At 52.7% G+C, this 15,017-nt stretch overlaps 1 protein-coding gene across 1 annotated transcript in view; it reads left to right on the top strand.

The window, feature by feature from the left end:
• LOC139235053 (poly(ADP-ribose) glycohydrolase-like) overlaps positions 1–15,017 on the top strand; it is a 204,819-nt gene that overhangs the window by 146,171 nt on the left and 43,631 nt on the right. The window contains exons 3-7 of the mRNA XM_070866176.1: positions 96–284; positions 8,477–8,605; positions 9,612–9,695; positions 12,558–12,632; positions 14,815–14,904. Coding sequence (XP_070722277.1) covers positions 114–284; positions 8,477–8,605; positions 9,612–9,695; positions 12,558–12,632; positions 14,815–14,904 — 549 coding nt within the window. The 5' untranslated portion in view covers positions 96–113. The remainder of the gene's footprint in view (positions 1–95; positions 285–8,476; positions 8,606–9,611; positions 9,696–12,557; positions 12,633–14,814; positions 14,905–15,017) is intronic.

Here is a 15,017-nt window from a genome sequence, read left to right as displayed (position 1 = left end):
TCAGTGATTTGTGTACACACACCCCCAGCTCTGATCCTGCAACCCCTTTAGAATTGTACCCTCCTCATTCTTTCTCCCAACATGCAACTTTCCAGGAGACTGCTAACGGAAGAATGAGTGTCAAGGAAAGAAGTTCCAAAGACCAATCGGAGGGGAATACCAGTGGGCAGAACTCACGGGGACATGCAAGTGAGAAACGTCAGTCTTTCGATGGCACTTTTGCCGCTCGAGACAGCCAGGAGTTTCCACTCGAACCATCACCTGATCACACTATCTGCATTGAGGTAAGAGACACACGTCTGTGCTACAAACAAAATGGATGGCAGTGACTATAAAGATTATAGAATAGTTAATCCATGCCGAGGGTTGTCGGGCAATCAATTCTACACAGTAAGGGGCACTAGGAGATAGTGTGTGCTGTACACAGACCCACAGCAGGAAGGGGCATAACAACAACAACTTGTATTTATATAGTGCCTTTATCGTAGTGAAACGTCCCGAGGCGCTTCACAGGAGTGCTATGAGATTAAAAATTTGACACCGAGCCGCATAACTAGAAATTAGCGCAGGTGACCAAAAGCTTGGTCAAAGAGGTATGTGTTAAGGAGGAAAGAGAGGTAGAGAGGTTTAGGGAGGGTGTTCCCGAGGTTGGGGCCCAGGCAACAGAAGGCACAGAATAATTGAGCGATTTTATAATCGGGGATGATCAAGAGGGTAAAAATAGAGGAGCGCAGACATCTCGTGGTGGGGGGTGGCGGGTGCTGGAGAACATTAGAGATAGGGAGGGGCGAGGGCCATGGAGCGATTTGAAAACAAGGATGAGAATTTTGAAATCGAGGCATTGCTTAACCGGGAGCCAGTGTAGGTCAGTGAGCACAGGAGTGATGGGTGAGCAGGACTTGGTGCGAGTTAGCACATGGGCAGCCGAGTTTTGCATCACCTCTAGTTTTACATAGGGTAGAATGTGGGAGGCCAGCCAGGAGTGCGTTAGAATAGTCAAGTCTAGAGGTAACAAAGGCATGGATGAGGGTTCAGCAGCGGATAAGCTGAGGCAGGAGCGGAAATGGGCGATGTTACGGAGGTGGAAATAGGAAGTCTTAGTTATGATGCGGCTATGTGGTCAGTCATTTCCGGGTCAAATATGACACTCAGGCTCCGAACAGTGTGGTTCAGCCTCAGTCAGATGTTGGGGAGAGGGATGGAGTCAGTGGCTAGGGAACGCAGTTTGTGGCGGGGACCGAAAGCAATGGCTTCGGTCTTCCCAATATTCAATTGGAGAAAATTTCTGTTCATCCAGTCTGGATGTCGGACAAGCAGTCTGATAATTTAGAGACCGTGGGGGGGTTGAGAGAAGTGGTGGTGAGGTAGAGCTGGGTTTCGTCAGCGTAGGTTTGGAAACTGGCGCTGTGTTTCCGGATGATGTAGCCAAGGCACAGCATACAGATGAGAAATAGGAGGGGGCCAAGGACAGGAGTCTTTCCATTTATTCCCTGGATCCAGTGACCTATTGAACCCATCTAAGCCCCAGTATTTATTCACACTACCGAATTGTGTTGGTGTAAATGTTGAGTGTTTAATGCTGATCCAAGTGCAGCAATGACCGGGCTCTGGTTATAACCTTCAACACTTCCCCTCAACCAAAGTACACAGAGCCGAGGTTCTCTCCAACACACTCCACATCAAGGCTCCCTCACAGCAGCTGCTCGCAGTGTCTGCTCACTTGTTCCTGGTTTAATCAGAATCCTACAGTTACGGAACGTTATTGCACTAGCAAGAAATATAAAAGCAAACAGTAAGAGCTTCTACAGGTTTATAAAAAGGAAGCGAGTGGTTAAAGTACATGTTGGTCCCTTAGCAGATGAGACTGAGGATTTAATAATGGGGAAACGGGGAAATGGCAGAAACGATGAACAAATATTTTGTATCGGTCTTCACGGTAGAAGACACGAAATGCATCCCAATAATAGATAATCAAGGAGCTATTGGGGGCGGGGGGACTTAAAACCATCACTATCACCAGAGAAAAAGTGTTAGGCAAACTAATGGGACTAAAGGTTCCCTGGACCTGATGGCTTACATCCTAGGGTCTTAAAAGAAGTGGCTGCAGAGATAGTGGATGGATTGGTTGTAATCTACCAAAATTCCCTGGATTCTGGAGAGGTCCCAGCGGATTGGAAAACCACAAATGTAACATCCCAACTTAAGAAAGGAGGGAGACAGACAGCAGGAAACTATAGACCAGTTAGGTTAAACATCTGTCGTTGGGAAAATGCTGGAGTCCGTTATTAAGGTAGGACATTTAGAAAATCATAATAGAGTTAGCATGGTTTTATGAAAGGAAAATCATGTTTGACAAATTTGCTGGAGTTCTTTGAGGATGTAATGAGCAGGGTGGATAAGGGGGAACCAGTGGATGTGGTGTATTTGGAATTCCGGAATGCATTCGATAAAGTGCCACATAAAAGGTTACGGCACAAGGTAAAAGTTCACGGGGTTGGGGGTAATATATTATGGATAGAGGATTGGCTAACTAACAGAAAACATGAGTCGGGATAAATGGGTCATTTTCAGAATGGCAAACTGTAACTAGTGGGGTGCTACAGGGATCAGTGCTGGGGCCTCAACTATTTACAATTTATATTAATGACTTGGATGAAGGGACCGAGTGTAATGTTACCAGATTTGCTGATGATACAAAGATAGGTGGGAAGGCAAGTTGTGAGGAGGATGCAAAGAATCTGCAAAGGGATTATAGACAGGCTAAGTGAGTGAGTGGGCAAAAATTTGGCAGATGGAGTATAACGTGGGAAAATGTGAGGTTATCCACTTTGGTAGGAAAAATAAAAAAGCAAATTATTATTTAAATGGCGAGAGATTACAAAATGCTGAGGAACAGAGGGATCTGGGGGTCCTTGTACATGAAAAGCAAAAAGTTAGCATGCTGGTACAACAAGTAATTAGGAAGGCAATTGGAATGTTGGCCTTTATTGCAAGGGGGATAGAGTATAAAAGTAGGGAAGTCCTTCTACAACTATACAGGGTGTTGGTGAGACCACACCTGGAGTACTGCATAGAGTTTTGGTCTTATTTAAGGAGGGATATACTTGCATTGGAGGCAGTTCAGAGAAGGATCACGAGGTTGAATCCTGAGATGAGGGGGTTGTCTTATGAAGCAAGATTGAGCAGATTGGGCCTATACTCATTGGAGTTTAGAACAATGAGAGGTGATCTTATTGAAACATATAAGATTCTGAGGAGGCTTGAAAGGGTAGATGCAGAGAAGATGTGTCCCCTCGTGGGGGAATCTAGAACTGGGGGCATAGTTTTAGAATAAGGGGTCACCCATTTAAAACGCAACTGAGGAGGAATTTCTTCTTAGAGGGTCGTGAATCTTTGGAATTCTCTTCCCCAGAGAGCTGTGGAGGTTGGGTCATTGAATATATTTAAGGTAGAGATAGACAGATTTTGGAATGATAACGGAGTCATGGGTTATGGGGAAGTGGAGCTGAGTTCATGATCAGATCAGCCATGATCTTATTGAATGGTGGAGCAGGCTCGAGGGGCCCAATGGCCGACTCCTGCTCCTATTTCTTATGTTCTTATGATATGTTCACACCGGTTCCTGCTTTGCCTGTTCAGTCGGTTTATAAAATAAACAGAGCCATGTCACCTATAACTTGTTTGTCAAGAATGCAGAAAGTTAGTTATCAAAAGAACTGTGCGTCTTTGTTTTCGAATAACTGGAAATAGCGAGTGGCTATTTATCACTTTCGCACCGATCTCTGCCAACCAATAAGTTGCAGCGTTGCAAGGCAGTAATATGTTCAAGGGGGAGAGATGGAGGGAGAACCTTGGCTGTGAAGATTAGAATTGCAGAATGTGACAGCACAGGAAAAAATTCCTCATCTCCTCCTCTGGTTCTTTTGCCAATCACCTTAAACCCGTGTCCTCTGGTTACTGAGCTCCCAACCACTGGGAACATTCTCTCCTTATTTACTCTGTCAAAACCCTTCATGATTTTAAACAAGTCTCCTTGTGTGGCGTCTCGAACCATCACCTGATCACACTATCTGTATTGAGGTAAGAGACACACGTCTGTGCTACAAACAAAATGGATGGCAGTGACTATAAAGATTATAGAATAGTTAATCCATGCCAAGGATTGTCGGGCAATCAATTCTACGCAGGAAGGGGCACTGGGAGATAGTGTATGTTGTACACAGACCCACAGCAGAAAGGGGCACTGGGAGATGCAGGTGCTCTCTCCGCACATGTCTGTCTCAAGATGGCTCCTCGTGTGTCAGCTCCTTTCTGAGCTGATCTTCTCTTCAACTATGTCCATGGTCATCCTTTGCCATCCTTTGCCGCTCCTTCCCACAATCTCCCTTCTTCCATTGCGTAAGAAAGTAAAGGCACTTCAGCCCAAACTACAATTTTGAAGCTGTCCCTGCAGAGTCCACTGCCCACCCTCCGACCCTGCGTGTCTTTGCTCTCACTGCGCTCTTCCAATTACTGGAACTCTACGGAAACTTGCCTTCCATGACTGGATTACTGGCGTGCAGGGCAACACTGCCTTACTGACTGCATCCAGCGGCTGGTACATTGCCTACTGACACTGTGTGCCCCAGTGCCTGGTACACTGTCCAATGACACTGTGTGCCCAGTGCCTGGTACACTGTCCAATGACACTGTGTGCCCAGTGCCTGGTACACTGCCTACTGACACTGTGCCCCAGTGCTGGTACACTGCCTACTGACGCTGTGCCCCAGTGGTGGTACCCTGTCCTACTGATACTGTGTGCCCAGTGCCTGGTACACGGCCCCACTGACACTGTGTGCCCAGTGCCTGGTACACGGCCCTACTGATACTGTGTGCTCAGTGCCTGGTACACGGCCCCACTGACACTGTGTGCCCCAGTGCCTGGTACACGGCCCTACTGACACTGTGCCCCAGTGCCTGGTGCACGGCCCTACTGACTTTGTGTGCCCCAGTGCCTGGTATACTGTCACTGTGCCCTAGTGCTTGGTACACTGCCCCATTGACACTCTGTGCCCCAGTGCCTGGTATACTGACACTGTGCCCCAATGCCTGGTACACTGCCCCACTGACACTGTGTGCCCCAGTGCCTGCTACACTGACCTACTGACACTGTGTGCCCCAGTGCCTGGTATACTGACACTGTGTGCCCCAGTGCCTGGTACACTGCCCCACTGACACTGTGTGCCCCAGTGCCTGGTATGCTGACACTGTGTGCCCCAGTGCCTGGTACACGGCCCCACTGACACTGTGTGCCCCAGTGCCTGGTATACTGACACTGTGCCCCAGTGCCTGGTACACGGCCCCACTGACACTGTGTGCCCCAGTGCCTGCTACACTGCCCTACTGACAGTAAAAAAATAGTACTGGGGAAATTAATGGGACTGAAAGCCGATAAATCCCCTGGATCTGATGGCCTACATCCTAGGGTTTTGAAAGAGGTGGCTGTAGAGATAGTGGATGCATTGGTTGTCATCTTCCAAAATTCCATAGATTCTCGAAGATTGGTTCCCGCAGATTGGAAGGTCACAAATGTAACCCCACTATTTAAGAAAGGAAAGAGAGAGAAAATGGGGAACTGCAGACCAGTTAGCCTGACATCAGTAGCAGGGAATATGTTAGAATCTATTATTAAGGACATGGTAACAGGGCACTTAGAAAATAATAATAGGATTGGGCAGAGTCAACACGGATTCATGAATGTGGGAAATCATGTTTGACAAATCTGTTACATTTTTTTGAGGTTGTAACTAGCAGAATAGATAAGGGGGAACCAGTGGGTGTGGATTTTCAGAAGGCATTCTATAAGGTACCACACAAGAGGTTATTAAACAAAATTAGGGTCATGTGTTTGGGGTAATATACTAGCTTGGATTGAGCATTGGTTAACGAACAGAAAGTCGGGATAAACGGGTAACTTTCAGGTTGGCACGCTGTAACTAGTCGGGTACCGCAAGGATCAGTGTTGAGACCCCGCTATGTTCAATAATGACTCGGATGAAGGGACTGAGCGTAATATATCCAAGTTTGCTGATGATACAAAGCTAGGTGGGAATGTAAGTTGTGAGGAGGATGCAAAGAGGCTTCAAGGGAATATAGACCGGCTAAGTGAGTGGGCAAGAACATGGCAAATGGAATATAATGTGAAGTTATCCACTTTGGGAGGAAAAATAGGAAAGCAGAGTATTTTTTAAATGGTGAGAGATTGAGAAACGTTGGTGTTCAGAGGGACCTGGGTGTCCTTGTACACGAATCACTGAAAGTTAACATGCAGGTACAGCAAGCAATTAAGAATACAAGTGATACGTTGGCCTTTATTACATGAGGATTTGAGTATAAGAGTGAAGACATCTGACTAATTATATTGGGCCCTGGTGAGACCGCACTTGGAGTATTGTGTACAGTTTTGGTCTCCTTACCTAAGGAAGGATATACTTGCTACAGAGGGAGTGCAACAAAGGTTCACCAGACTGAATCCTGGGATGGGGGGATTGTCCTATGAGGAGAGATTGAGCAGACTAGGCCTGTATTCTCTAGAGTTTAGAAGAATGAGAGGTGATCTCATTGAAACAGACAAAATGCTCGACAGGGTAGATGCAGGGAGGATGTTTCCCCCGGGCTGGGGAGTCTAGAACCAGGAGTCACAGTCTCAGGACAAGGGGTCGGCCATTTAGGACTGAGATGAGGAGAAATTTCTTCACTGAGGGTGGTGAATTTTTGGAATTCTCTGCCTCAGAGGGCTGTGGAGGCTCAGTCTTTGAGTATATTCAAGACAGAGATCAATAGATTTTTGAATATTAAGGGAATCAAGTGATATGGAGATAGTAGAGTTGAGGTAGAAGATCAGCCATGATCTCATTAGCTTGAGGGGCCGAATGGCCTACTCCTGCTGCTAATTCTTATGTTCTTATGTTGCCCCCTTAGTGACATCATCCAAAAACACAATTATCAGTCTCCACATGTACGCTACCGACATCCAGCTCTACCTCACCATCACATCTCTCGACCCCTCCACGGTCTCTAAATTATCAGACTGCTTGTCCAACATCCAGTTCCAGATGAGCAGAAATTTTCTCCAACTTAATATTGGGAAGACCGAAGCCATTGTTTACGGTCCCCGCCACAAACTCCGTTCTCTTGCCACTTGACTCCATCCCTCTCCCCAACTTCTCTCTGAGGCTGAACCAGACTGTTCGCAACCTGAAATGAGCTTCCGACCACAAATATCCGGAGCATAACTAAGTCCACCTCCGTAACATCGCCCATCTCCGCCCCTGCCTCAGCTCATCCGCTGCTGAAACCCTCATCCATGCCTTTGTTACTTCTCGACGTGACTATTCCAACGCACTCCTGGCTGGCCTCCCACATTTTACCCTACGTAAACTAGAGGTGATGCAAAACTCAGCAGCCCATGTCCTAACTCGCACCGAGTCCCACTGACCCATCACCCCTGTGCTCACTGACCCGTGTCCTAACTCGCACCGAGTCCCGCTCACCCATCACCCCCTGTGCTCACTGACCCGTGTCCTAACTCGCACCGAGTCCCGCTCACCCATCACCCCCTGTGCTCACTGACCCGTGTCCTAATTCGCACCGAGTCCCACTGACCCATCACCCCCTGTGCTCACTGACCCGTGTCCTAACTCGCACCGAGTTCCGCTCACCCATCACCCCCTGTGCTCACTGACCCGTTTCCTAACTCGCACCGAGTTCCGCTCACCCATCACCCCCTGTGCTTACTGCCCCGTGTCCTAACTCGCACCGAGTCCCACTGACCCATCACCCCCTGTGCTTACTGCCCCGTGTCCTAACTCGCACCGAGTTCCGCTCACCCATCACCCCCTGTGCTCACTGACCCGTTTCCTAACTTGCACCGAGTTCCGCTCACCCATCACCCCCTGTGCTCGCTGACCTACATAAGCAATGCCTCGATTTCAAAATTCTCTTCCTTGTTTTCAAATCCACCCCTCCCTATCTCTCCAGCCCCACAACCTCCCAAAATATCTGCACTCCTCTAGTTCTGCCCTATTGAGCATTCATGATTATAACTGCTCAACCATTGGCGGTCGTGCCTTCTGTTGGCTAGGCCCCAAGCTCTGGAAATCCCTCTCTAAACTTCTTCGCCTCACTACTTCTCTCTTGTTTATGACGCCCATTAAAATCTACCTCTTTGATCAAGATTTTGGTGAGCTCCCTAATTTTTCCTTGCATGGCTCGGTGTCAAATGTTTTGGCTCATAATACACTTGTGAAGTGCCATGGGACATTTTACTCGGCCAAAGGTGCAAGTTGTTATCGCCGCAGGAAGCTGTAATGAGACAATTTAATTTGACCAAGAAGTATGGTGGAAGCAACCATTCTGGGAAAGTGTTACAGGTGAGCGGTAAGTGTTACATGTGACTCCTGGTAATTCCGTGTAACTGTGACACCATTTCTTGCAGGCCGCTGGTGTTCCTCACGGAACACTGTATCCGTTTACAATTCCAAATGCTAAGGATTTCTGGAGTGGACAGCATGTGAAAATGCCATTCTCTAACTCCTGTATCCAAATCAAGAAGAGATTTGGACAGGTAATGAAAGTTTTCTCTAATAATCACCGACTGCGTATCGACACCAATCGCGCTGTCAATGTCTGAGGCATTCTAGAAATGAATATTCTGCAATTTCTCTGTCCCAGCTTTCTCCCTCATCTTTTGTGGGGGTCCCTTGCTGGGCTATGGTCTCCCACACCTCTACACTGTGAGCCGAGTCAGTGAGTGGCCAATGCTGATGATGCCACAGCCAGACCTGAGTCCGGCCTCACCCAATATCCACACACGCCCTTCCTGGCAGGAGGTCACTGGATTGAGGTCACTGGGTGGGTGGGGAGTCGCTGGGCGGACGGGGGGAGGGTGGGGGGCGCTGGGCGAACGGGGAGAGGGTGGGAGGGCGCTGGGCCGACGGTGGGGGGGGGGGGGGGTGGCGAGGCGCTGGGCGGATGGGGAGGGGTCTCTGGGCGGAGGGGAGGGGGGGAGGGAGGCACTGGGCGGATGGGGAGGGGTCGCTGGGCGGAGGGGAGGGAGGCGCTGGGCGGATGGGGGGGAGGTGCTGGGCGGATGGGGGGGGGTCGCTGGGCGGAGGGGGGGGGAGGGGTGGGGTCGCTGGGCGATGCAGACAATGTTGCTCCATCTCGCCAGATGGCTCATTGATACGGAACAGCCCTGTGTGCTCCCGGTGTACACCCGATGTACGATGCGCTCCCGAGCCGTGTAAATCAGAAGCTGCTGGGCTTGGTCATGCTCTGCATCGCGTTAGCCAATCGCAGCTGCAGTCCGCAGGCAACCTCGGTCCTCGGTGCCCATGAGTTACCCTGGGGAATGGGCCTGGGCTCCTGCTCCTGCACCTGAGCTGTGAGAGATTAGCCCCCCACCAATAGCCTGCCAGCAATCCAGGAGCAATGGCCACAAGCTTCGGGGGTTCATGGAACCCAGGGCCCAGCAGCTGCAGGAGCGATGGTACGGCGAAAGAACGATGTGTGATGTGTGATGAATGTTGTAGCTCAGTGTTGTAAACTGCTGCGCGTTCATTGCTCTGCAGTGCCGCTCTGAAGAAAAGATTCTTCGTTGGGAAGTTATTAAAGAGGCTCTAAAGACCGACTTCGCAACTTTAGGTGATTTAGAGGTAAAAGTAATGACTGTTTTCTTAACTTTCTGCTTAAACCACCGTCCTCATCAGGACTCCAGTTTAACAGTTGCACCAAACTGTTACCCATTTACACAGGCATTTCCCCATTCTCCATTTCTAATTGCTGAACTATGTGCTCAGCGAGGTGAAGGATGTTAGTGCTGGAATAGAAACTTTCCATTTCACACACCTAGTGTCAACATTAACATTTTACAGAACAGGTACAGCACTGGGTTAGATACAGAGTAAAGCTCCCCCTACACTGTCCCATCAATCACTCCCGGGGCAGGTACAGCACTGGGTTAGATACAGAGTAAAGCTCCCTCTACACTCTCCCATTAAACACACCCAGGGCAGGTACAGCATGGGTTAGATACAGAGTAAAGCTCCCTCTACACTGTCCCATCAAACATTCCCAGGGCAGGTACAGCATGGGTTAGATGCAGAGTAAAGCTCCCTCTACACTGTCCCATCAAACATTCCCAGGGCAGGTACAACACATATTCGATACAACAACTTTGCGGTACGATGGCCCCGGGTTCGGCCCGCCTGAAAGCTGGTGGCCTGGCACCCCCTGTTATGTACCAGGCCGCTGGCCCGGCCCAAACCCTCCCTGGTAGCCCAGTGACCCGCACGTTAGGGATCGCGCAGGCTCTCCCCTTTAAGTGAAGGGCAGAGATGTGGTGACAGACAGCGACGCTCACTCTGCACCGCCCCCAACCTCCGCCATCCCCCCCACCCCCCCCCCTTCCTGGTGTGCCCTCCGCCCCCAACCTCCGACCCCCAGGTGTGCTCTCCTACTCCCCCTCCCCCCCTCACTCCCCTTCCCCCAGGTGTGCTCTCCTGGGAGAGGCAAAAACCAGATTAAAAACCCAGGCCAATTGGGGGAAAAAAAATCTGGAAAAATTCCTCTCCAACCCATCCAGGCGATCAAAACTCATCCAGGAGATCACCCTGTCCGTATTCGATTTCCTGCAGTACTTATTATATCTGCACCGTCCAACAAACGGTTATCCAGTCTAATCCCAATTGCCAGCTCTAGGTCCGTAACCCTGCAGGTTACTGCACTTTCAGTGCCCATCCAATCATCTCCTAAAAGTGGTGAGCGTTTCTGCATCCACCACTCTTCCAGGCAGCAAGTTCCAGATCCCCACATCCCGCTGCGTAAAGAAGCCCCCCTCCTCAAATCCCCTCTAAACCTTCCACCAACCACCTTAAAACTATGCCCCCTTGTAATAGCCCCCTCCACCAGTGGAAATAGGCCCTTACTAGCCACTATATCCAGGCCTCTCAAAATTTTATACGCCTCAATGTATAAAATATGACCTCCTCTGTTCCAATCTGTCCTCATGACTAAGATTCTCCATTCCTGGCAGCATCCTAGTAAATCTCCTCTGCATCCTCTCTCTAGTGCAATCACGTCCTTCCTATAATACAGCGACCAGAACTGCACGCAGTACTCCAGCTGTGGCCTAACCAAAGTATTATACAATTTAAGCATAACCTCCCTGCTCTTATATTCTATGCCTCGGCCAATAAAGGCAAGCATTCCGTATGCCTTCTTAACCACCTTATCCACCTGGCCTGCTACTTTCAGGGATCTGTGGGCATGCACTCCAAGGCCCCTTTGTTCATCTACACTTGGGGAGGATAAGCACCAACATGGACTGGATGGGCCGAATGGCCCGATTGTGTGCTGTAATTTCTACGTAATGGGTGTGTCGCTACTGCAGGACTGTGCCGTGTCGCCGTTTCCGGCACCAAACATCGTTGCGGCTTCTCACAGCTAGATTTACGATCAGTGCTGCGCTCACCCACTTAAAGCACGTGATTTAGGACTGCTCCAAATTCATTTCGCTTAGGACACCTCGGGCCGAAATGTCCGCTCTCGTTGAGGCCTGTTACCCTGTGGTCGCCGGGCGTTTGGTGGAATGGCCGCTGATTGCCCTCCCGAGGTTTCCTGGCGGTGCCCCGATCTCCCCCCACCGCTGCTGCCAATCCGCAGTAAGCGCGTCATCACCGCGTACACCGCTGATCTACCCCCGCCCCCCCCCCCTCTGATGGCGACATTCCCCTCGGAAAATCTTCGGTCCGCCTGGCGGTGCCAGAACAAGCTTTCCACCAGTGGTCCAGTGAGGCTTTGGCCTTTTGCAGCAGCGGGGCGGCTTCCCTTAAAGCCGCCATGGTTTTTCTTTGTCGGCTGACTGCCAGGTCCGGCCGACCGTTATGCCCCCCGGGTTAGACCGGGCCGCCAACGGGCAAAGTGAAACGCCCGCTTGGGTGCCAAGCCACTGGCCCGGCCCAAACCCTCTCTGGTGGCCCAGTGGGGCCAAGTTTTAAAATCGCGGAGGCTCTCCCCTTTAAGTGAAGCGGAGAGCCGTGATGACATCATCGTTGTGGTCGCTCCGCTCCGCCCCCAACATCCGCCCCTCGTCTAATCACCGCCCTGTATCCGCCCCTCGGTTACTGTCACCGCCCTGTATCTGCCCCTTGATTACTGTATCCGCCCCTCGGGCCTTGTATCCCCCCCTCGGTTACTGTACCCGCCCTGTATCCGCCTCTCTCGTGCTGTCCCCATTATGTTCGAGTTCCGGCTGCAAACAAAAAATCCCAACCAAGAGATTACACACGGTGTGTGCAAGCAGCAAGTGAGATGGGCCAAATGGCCTTTCTCTCACCACCTCCCCCCATCTCCTCAGGCATTCTGTCCTTGCCCGCATTGAGCATGTTCGGTGCATTGCCCGAGGGGTTGTTGGACGCACCACACCCCGATCTGCACCTTTAGGACGGAGGAAATGGGCACCAGCACATTACTGACTGTGATTGACGCATTACTAATTCTTTCTGTTGATCTCACAGCATGCTATTAAACAATACAATCTGAAATACACCCACACGTGGACATTCTCAGGACTCTGCAACTACTTGGAAGAGGTACGGTGAACCTTTCTTTTAGGAAACCGCTCAAAGTAAATGAGAATCAGCGGCGTTCTGGTAAAGCCTCCGTGACACCTGCTGTGGGACTGAGTCATATCGGCCAGGGACGAATCCAGGCTCAGTTCCTTATCTTGGCTAATCTCAACTGGGTTCTGCACTTGGGCTTCGCACTCCTGGAGAGAGGGCGAACATTGGACACTGATCATTATCAAGTGTCTCTTGTGTGTGACAGAGCACTGGGGGGTCAGGGGTCAGTGCTGTGTGTGGGAGGGGTCAGTGCTGTGTGGGGGGGGTCACGGGTCAGTGCTGTGTGGGGGGGGGTCACGGGTCAGTGCTGTGTGGGGGGGGGTCACGGGTCAGTGCTGTGTGGGGGGGTCACGGGTCAGTGCTGTGTGGGGGGGTTGTCACGGGTCAGTGCTGGGTGGGTGGGGGGTCACGGGTCAGTGCTGGGTGGGTGGGGGGTCACGGGTCAGTGCTGGGTGGGTGGGGGGGGCACGGGTCAGTGGGGGATGGGTCACGGGTCAGTGCTGGGTGGGTGGGGGGGTCACGGGTCAGTGCTGGGAGGGGGGGTTCGGGTCAGTGCTGGGAGGGAGGGGGTCGGGTCAGTGCTGGGAGGGGGAGGGGTCGGGTCAGTGCTGGGAGGGGGAGGGGTCGGGTCAGTGCTGGGAGGGGGGGAGTCGGGTCAGTGCTGGGTGGGGGGGGGGAGTCATGTCAGTGCTGGGTGGGGGGGGGGAGTCATGTCAGTGCTGGGTGGGTGGGTCGAGTCAGTGCTGGGTGGGTGGGTCGAGTCAGTGCTGGGTGGGGGGGGTCACGGGTCAGTGCTGGGTGGGGGGGGGGTCACGGGTCAGTGCTGGGTGGGGGGGGGTCACGGGTCAGTGCTGGGTGGGGGGGGGGCTTGGGTCAGTGCTGGGTGGGGGGGGTCGGGTCAGTGCTGGGTGGGGGGGGTCGGGTCAGTGCTGGGTGGGGGGGGTCGGGTGAGTGCTGGGTGCGGGGGGGTCGGGTCAGTGCTGGGTGGGGAGGGGGGTCAGTGCTGGGTGGGGAGGGGGGGTCAGTGCTGGGTGGAGAGAGTCGAGTCAGTGCTGGGTGGGGGGGGGGTCACGGGTCAGTGCTGGGTGGGGGGGGGTCACGGGTCAGTGCTGGGTGGGTGGGGGGGGCACGGGTCAGTGGGGGATGGGTCACGGGTCAGTGCTGGGTGGAGGGAGTCGAGTCAGTGCTGGGTGGGGGGGGGTCACGGGTCAGTGCTGGGTGGGTGGGGGGGGCACGGGTCAGTGGGGGATGGGTCACGGGTCAGTGCTGGGTGGAGGGAGTCGAGTCAGTGCTGGGTGGGGGGGGGTCACCGGGTCAGTGCTGGGTGGGGGGGGGTCACCGGGTCAGTGCTGGGTGGGGGGGGGTCACGGGTCAGTGCTGGGTGGGTGGGGGGGGCACGGGTCAGTGGGGGATGGGTCACGGGTCAGTGCTGGGTGGAGGGAGTCGAGTCAGTGCTGGGTGGGGGGGGGTCACAGGTCAGTGCTGGGTGGGGGGGGTCACCGGGTCAGTGCTGGGTGGAGGGAGTCGAGTCAGTGCTGGGTGGGGGGGGGTCACCGGGTCAGTGCTGGGTGGGGGGGGGTCACCGGGTCAGTGCTGGGTGGGGGGGGGTCACGGGTCAGTGCTGGGTGGGGGGGGGTCACGGGTCAGTGGGGGATGGGTCACGGGTCAGTGCTGGGTGGGGAGGGGGGTTCACGGGTCAGTGCTGGGTGGAGGGAGTCGAGTCAGTGCTGGGTGGGGGGGGGTCACAGGTCAGTGCTGGGTGGGGGGGGGTCACCGGGTCAGTGCTGGGTGGAGGGAGTCGAGTCAGTGCTGGGTGGGGGGGGGTCACGGGTCAGTGCTGGGTGGAGGGAGTCGAGTCAGTGCTGGGTGGGGGGGGGTCACCGGGTCAGTGCTGGGTGGGGGGGGGTCACCGGGTCAGTGCTGGGTGGGGGGGGGTCACGGGTCAGTGCTGGGTGGAGGGAGTCGAGTCAGTGCTGGGTGGGGGGGGGTCACGGGTCAGTGCTGTGCTGGGGGGGGAGTCAGGGGTCAGTGCTGGATGGGGTCACAGGTCAGTGCTGGGAGCCTAAGCTGGCTTTGCCTTTCCTGGCCAAATCATTTAGCCTGGATCATTGGAGCATTGATTTGACTGGATCGTTTTATGTTCACAATATAGCTGTCCTATGATGAACGGCACAATCTGCTGGCAAACGTCCTTCCAAAAATGGCAAAACTGGCTCTACAGTTACCCAGGTTGTGTTCCAAGGTAAGCCCTTACAATGCATACACCCGGATTCTTGCAATCTACGGGGGATTCGATGCTGCACACATTATATTGTCACAAGGATCAACAATTGAAACATGAATTCAAGGTAAATA

Source organism: Pristiophorus japonicus, chromosome 22 (genome assembly GCF_044704955.1).
Source record: "Pristiophorus japonicus isolate sPriJap1 chromosome 22, sPriJap1.hap1, whole genome shotgun sequence".
NCBI classification, from domain to species: domain Eukaryota; kingdom Metazoa; phylum Chordata; class Chondrichthyes; family Pristiophoridae; genus Pristiophorus; species Pristiophorus japonicus.
Note: the sequence above shows the minus strand (reverse complement) of the source record. Positions and strands in the feature narration are given on the sequence as shown.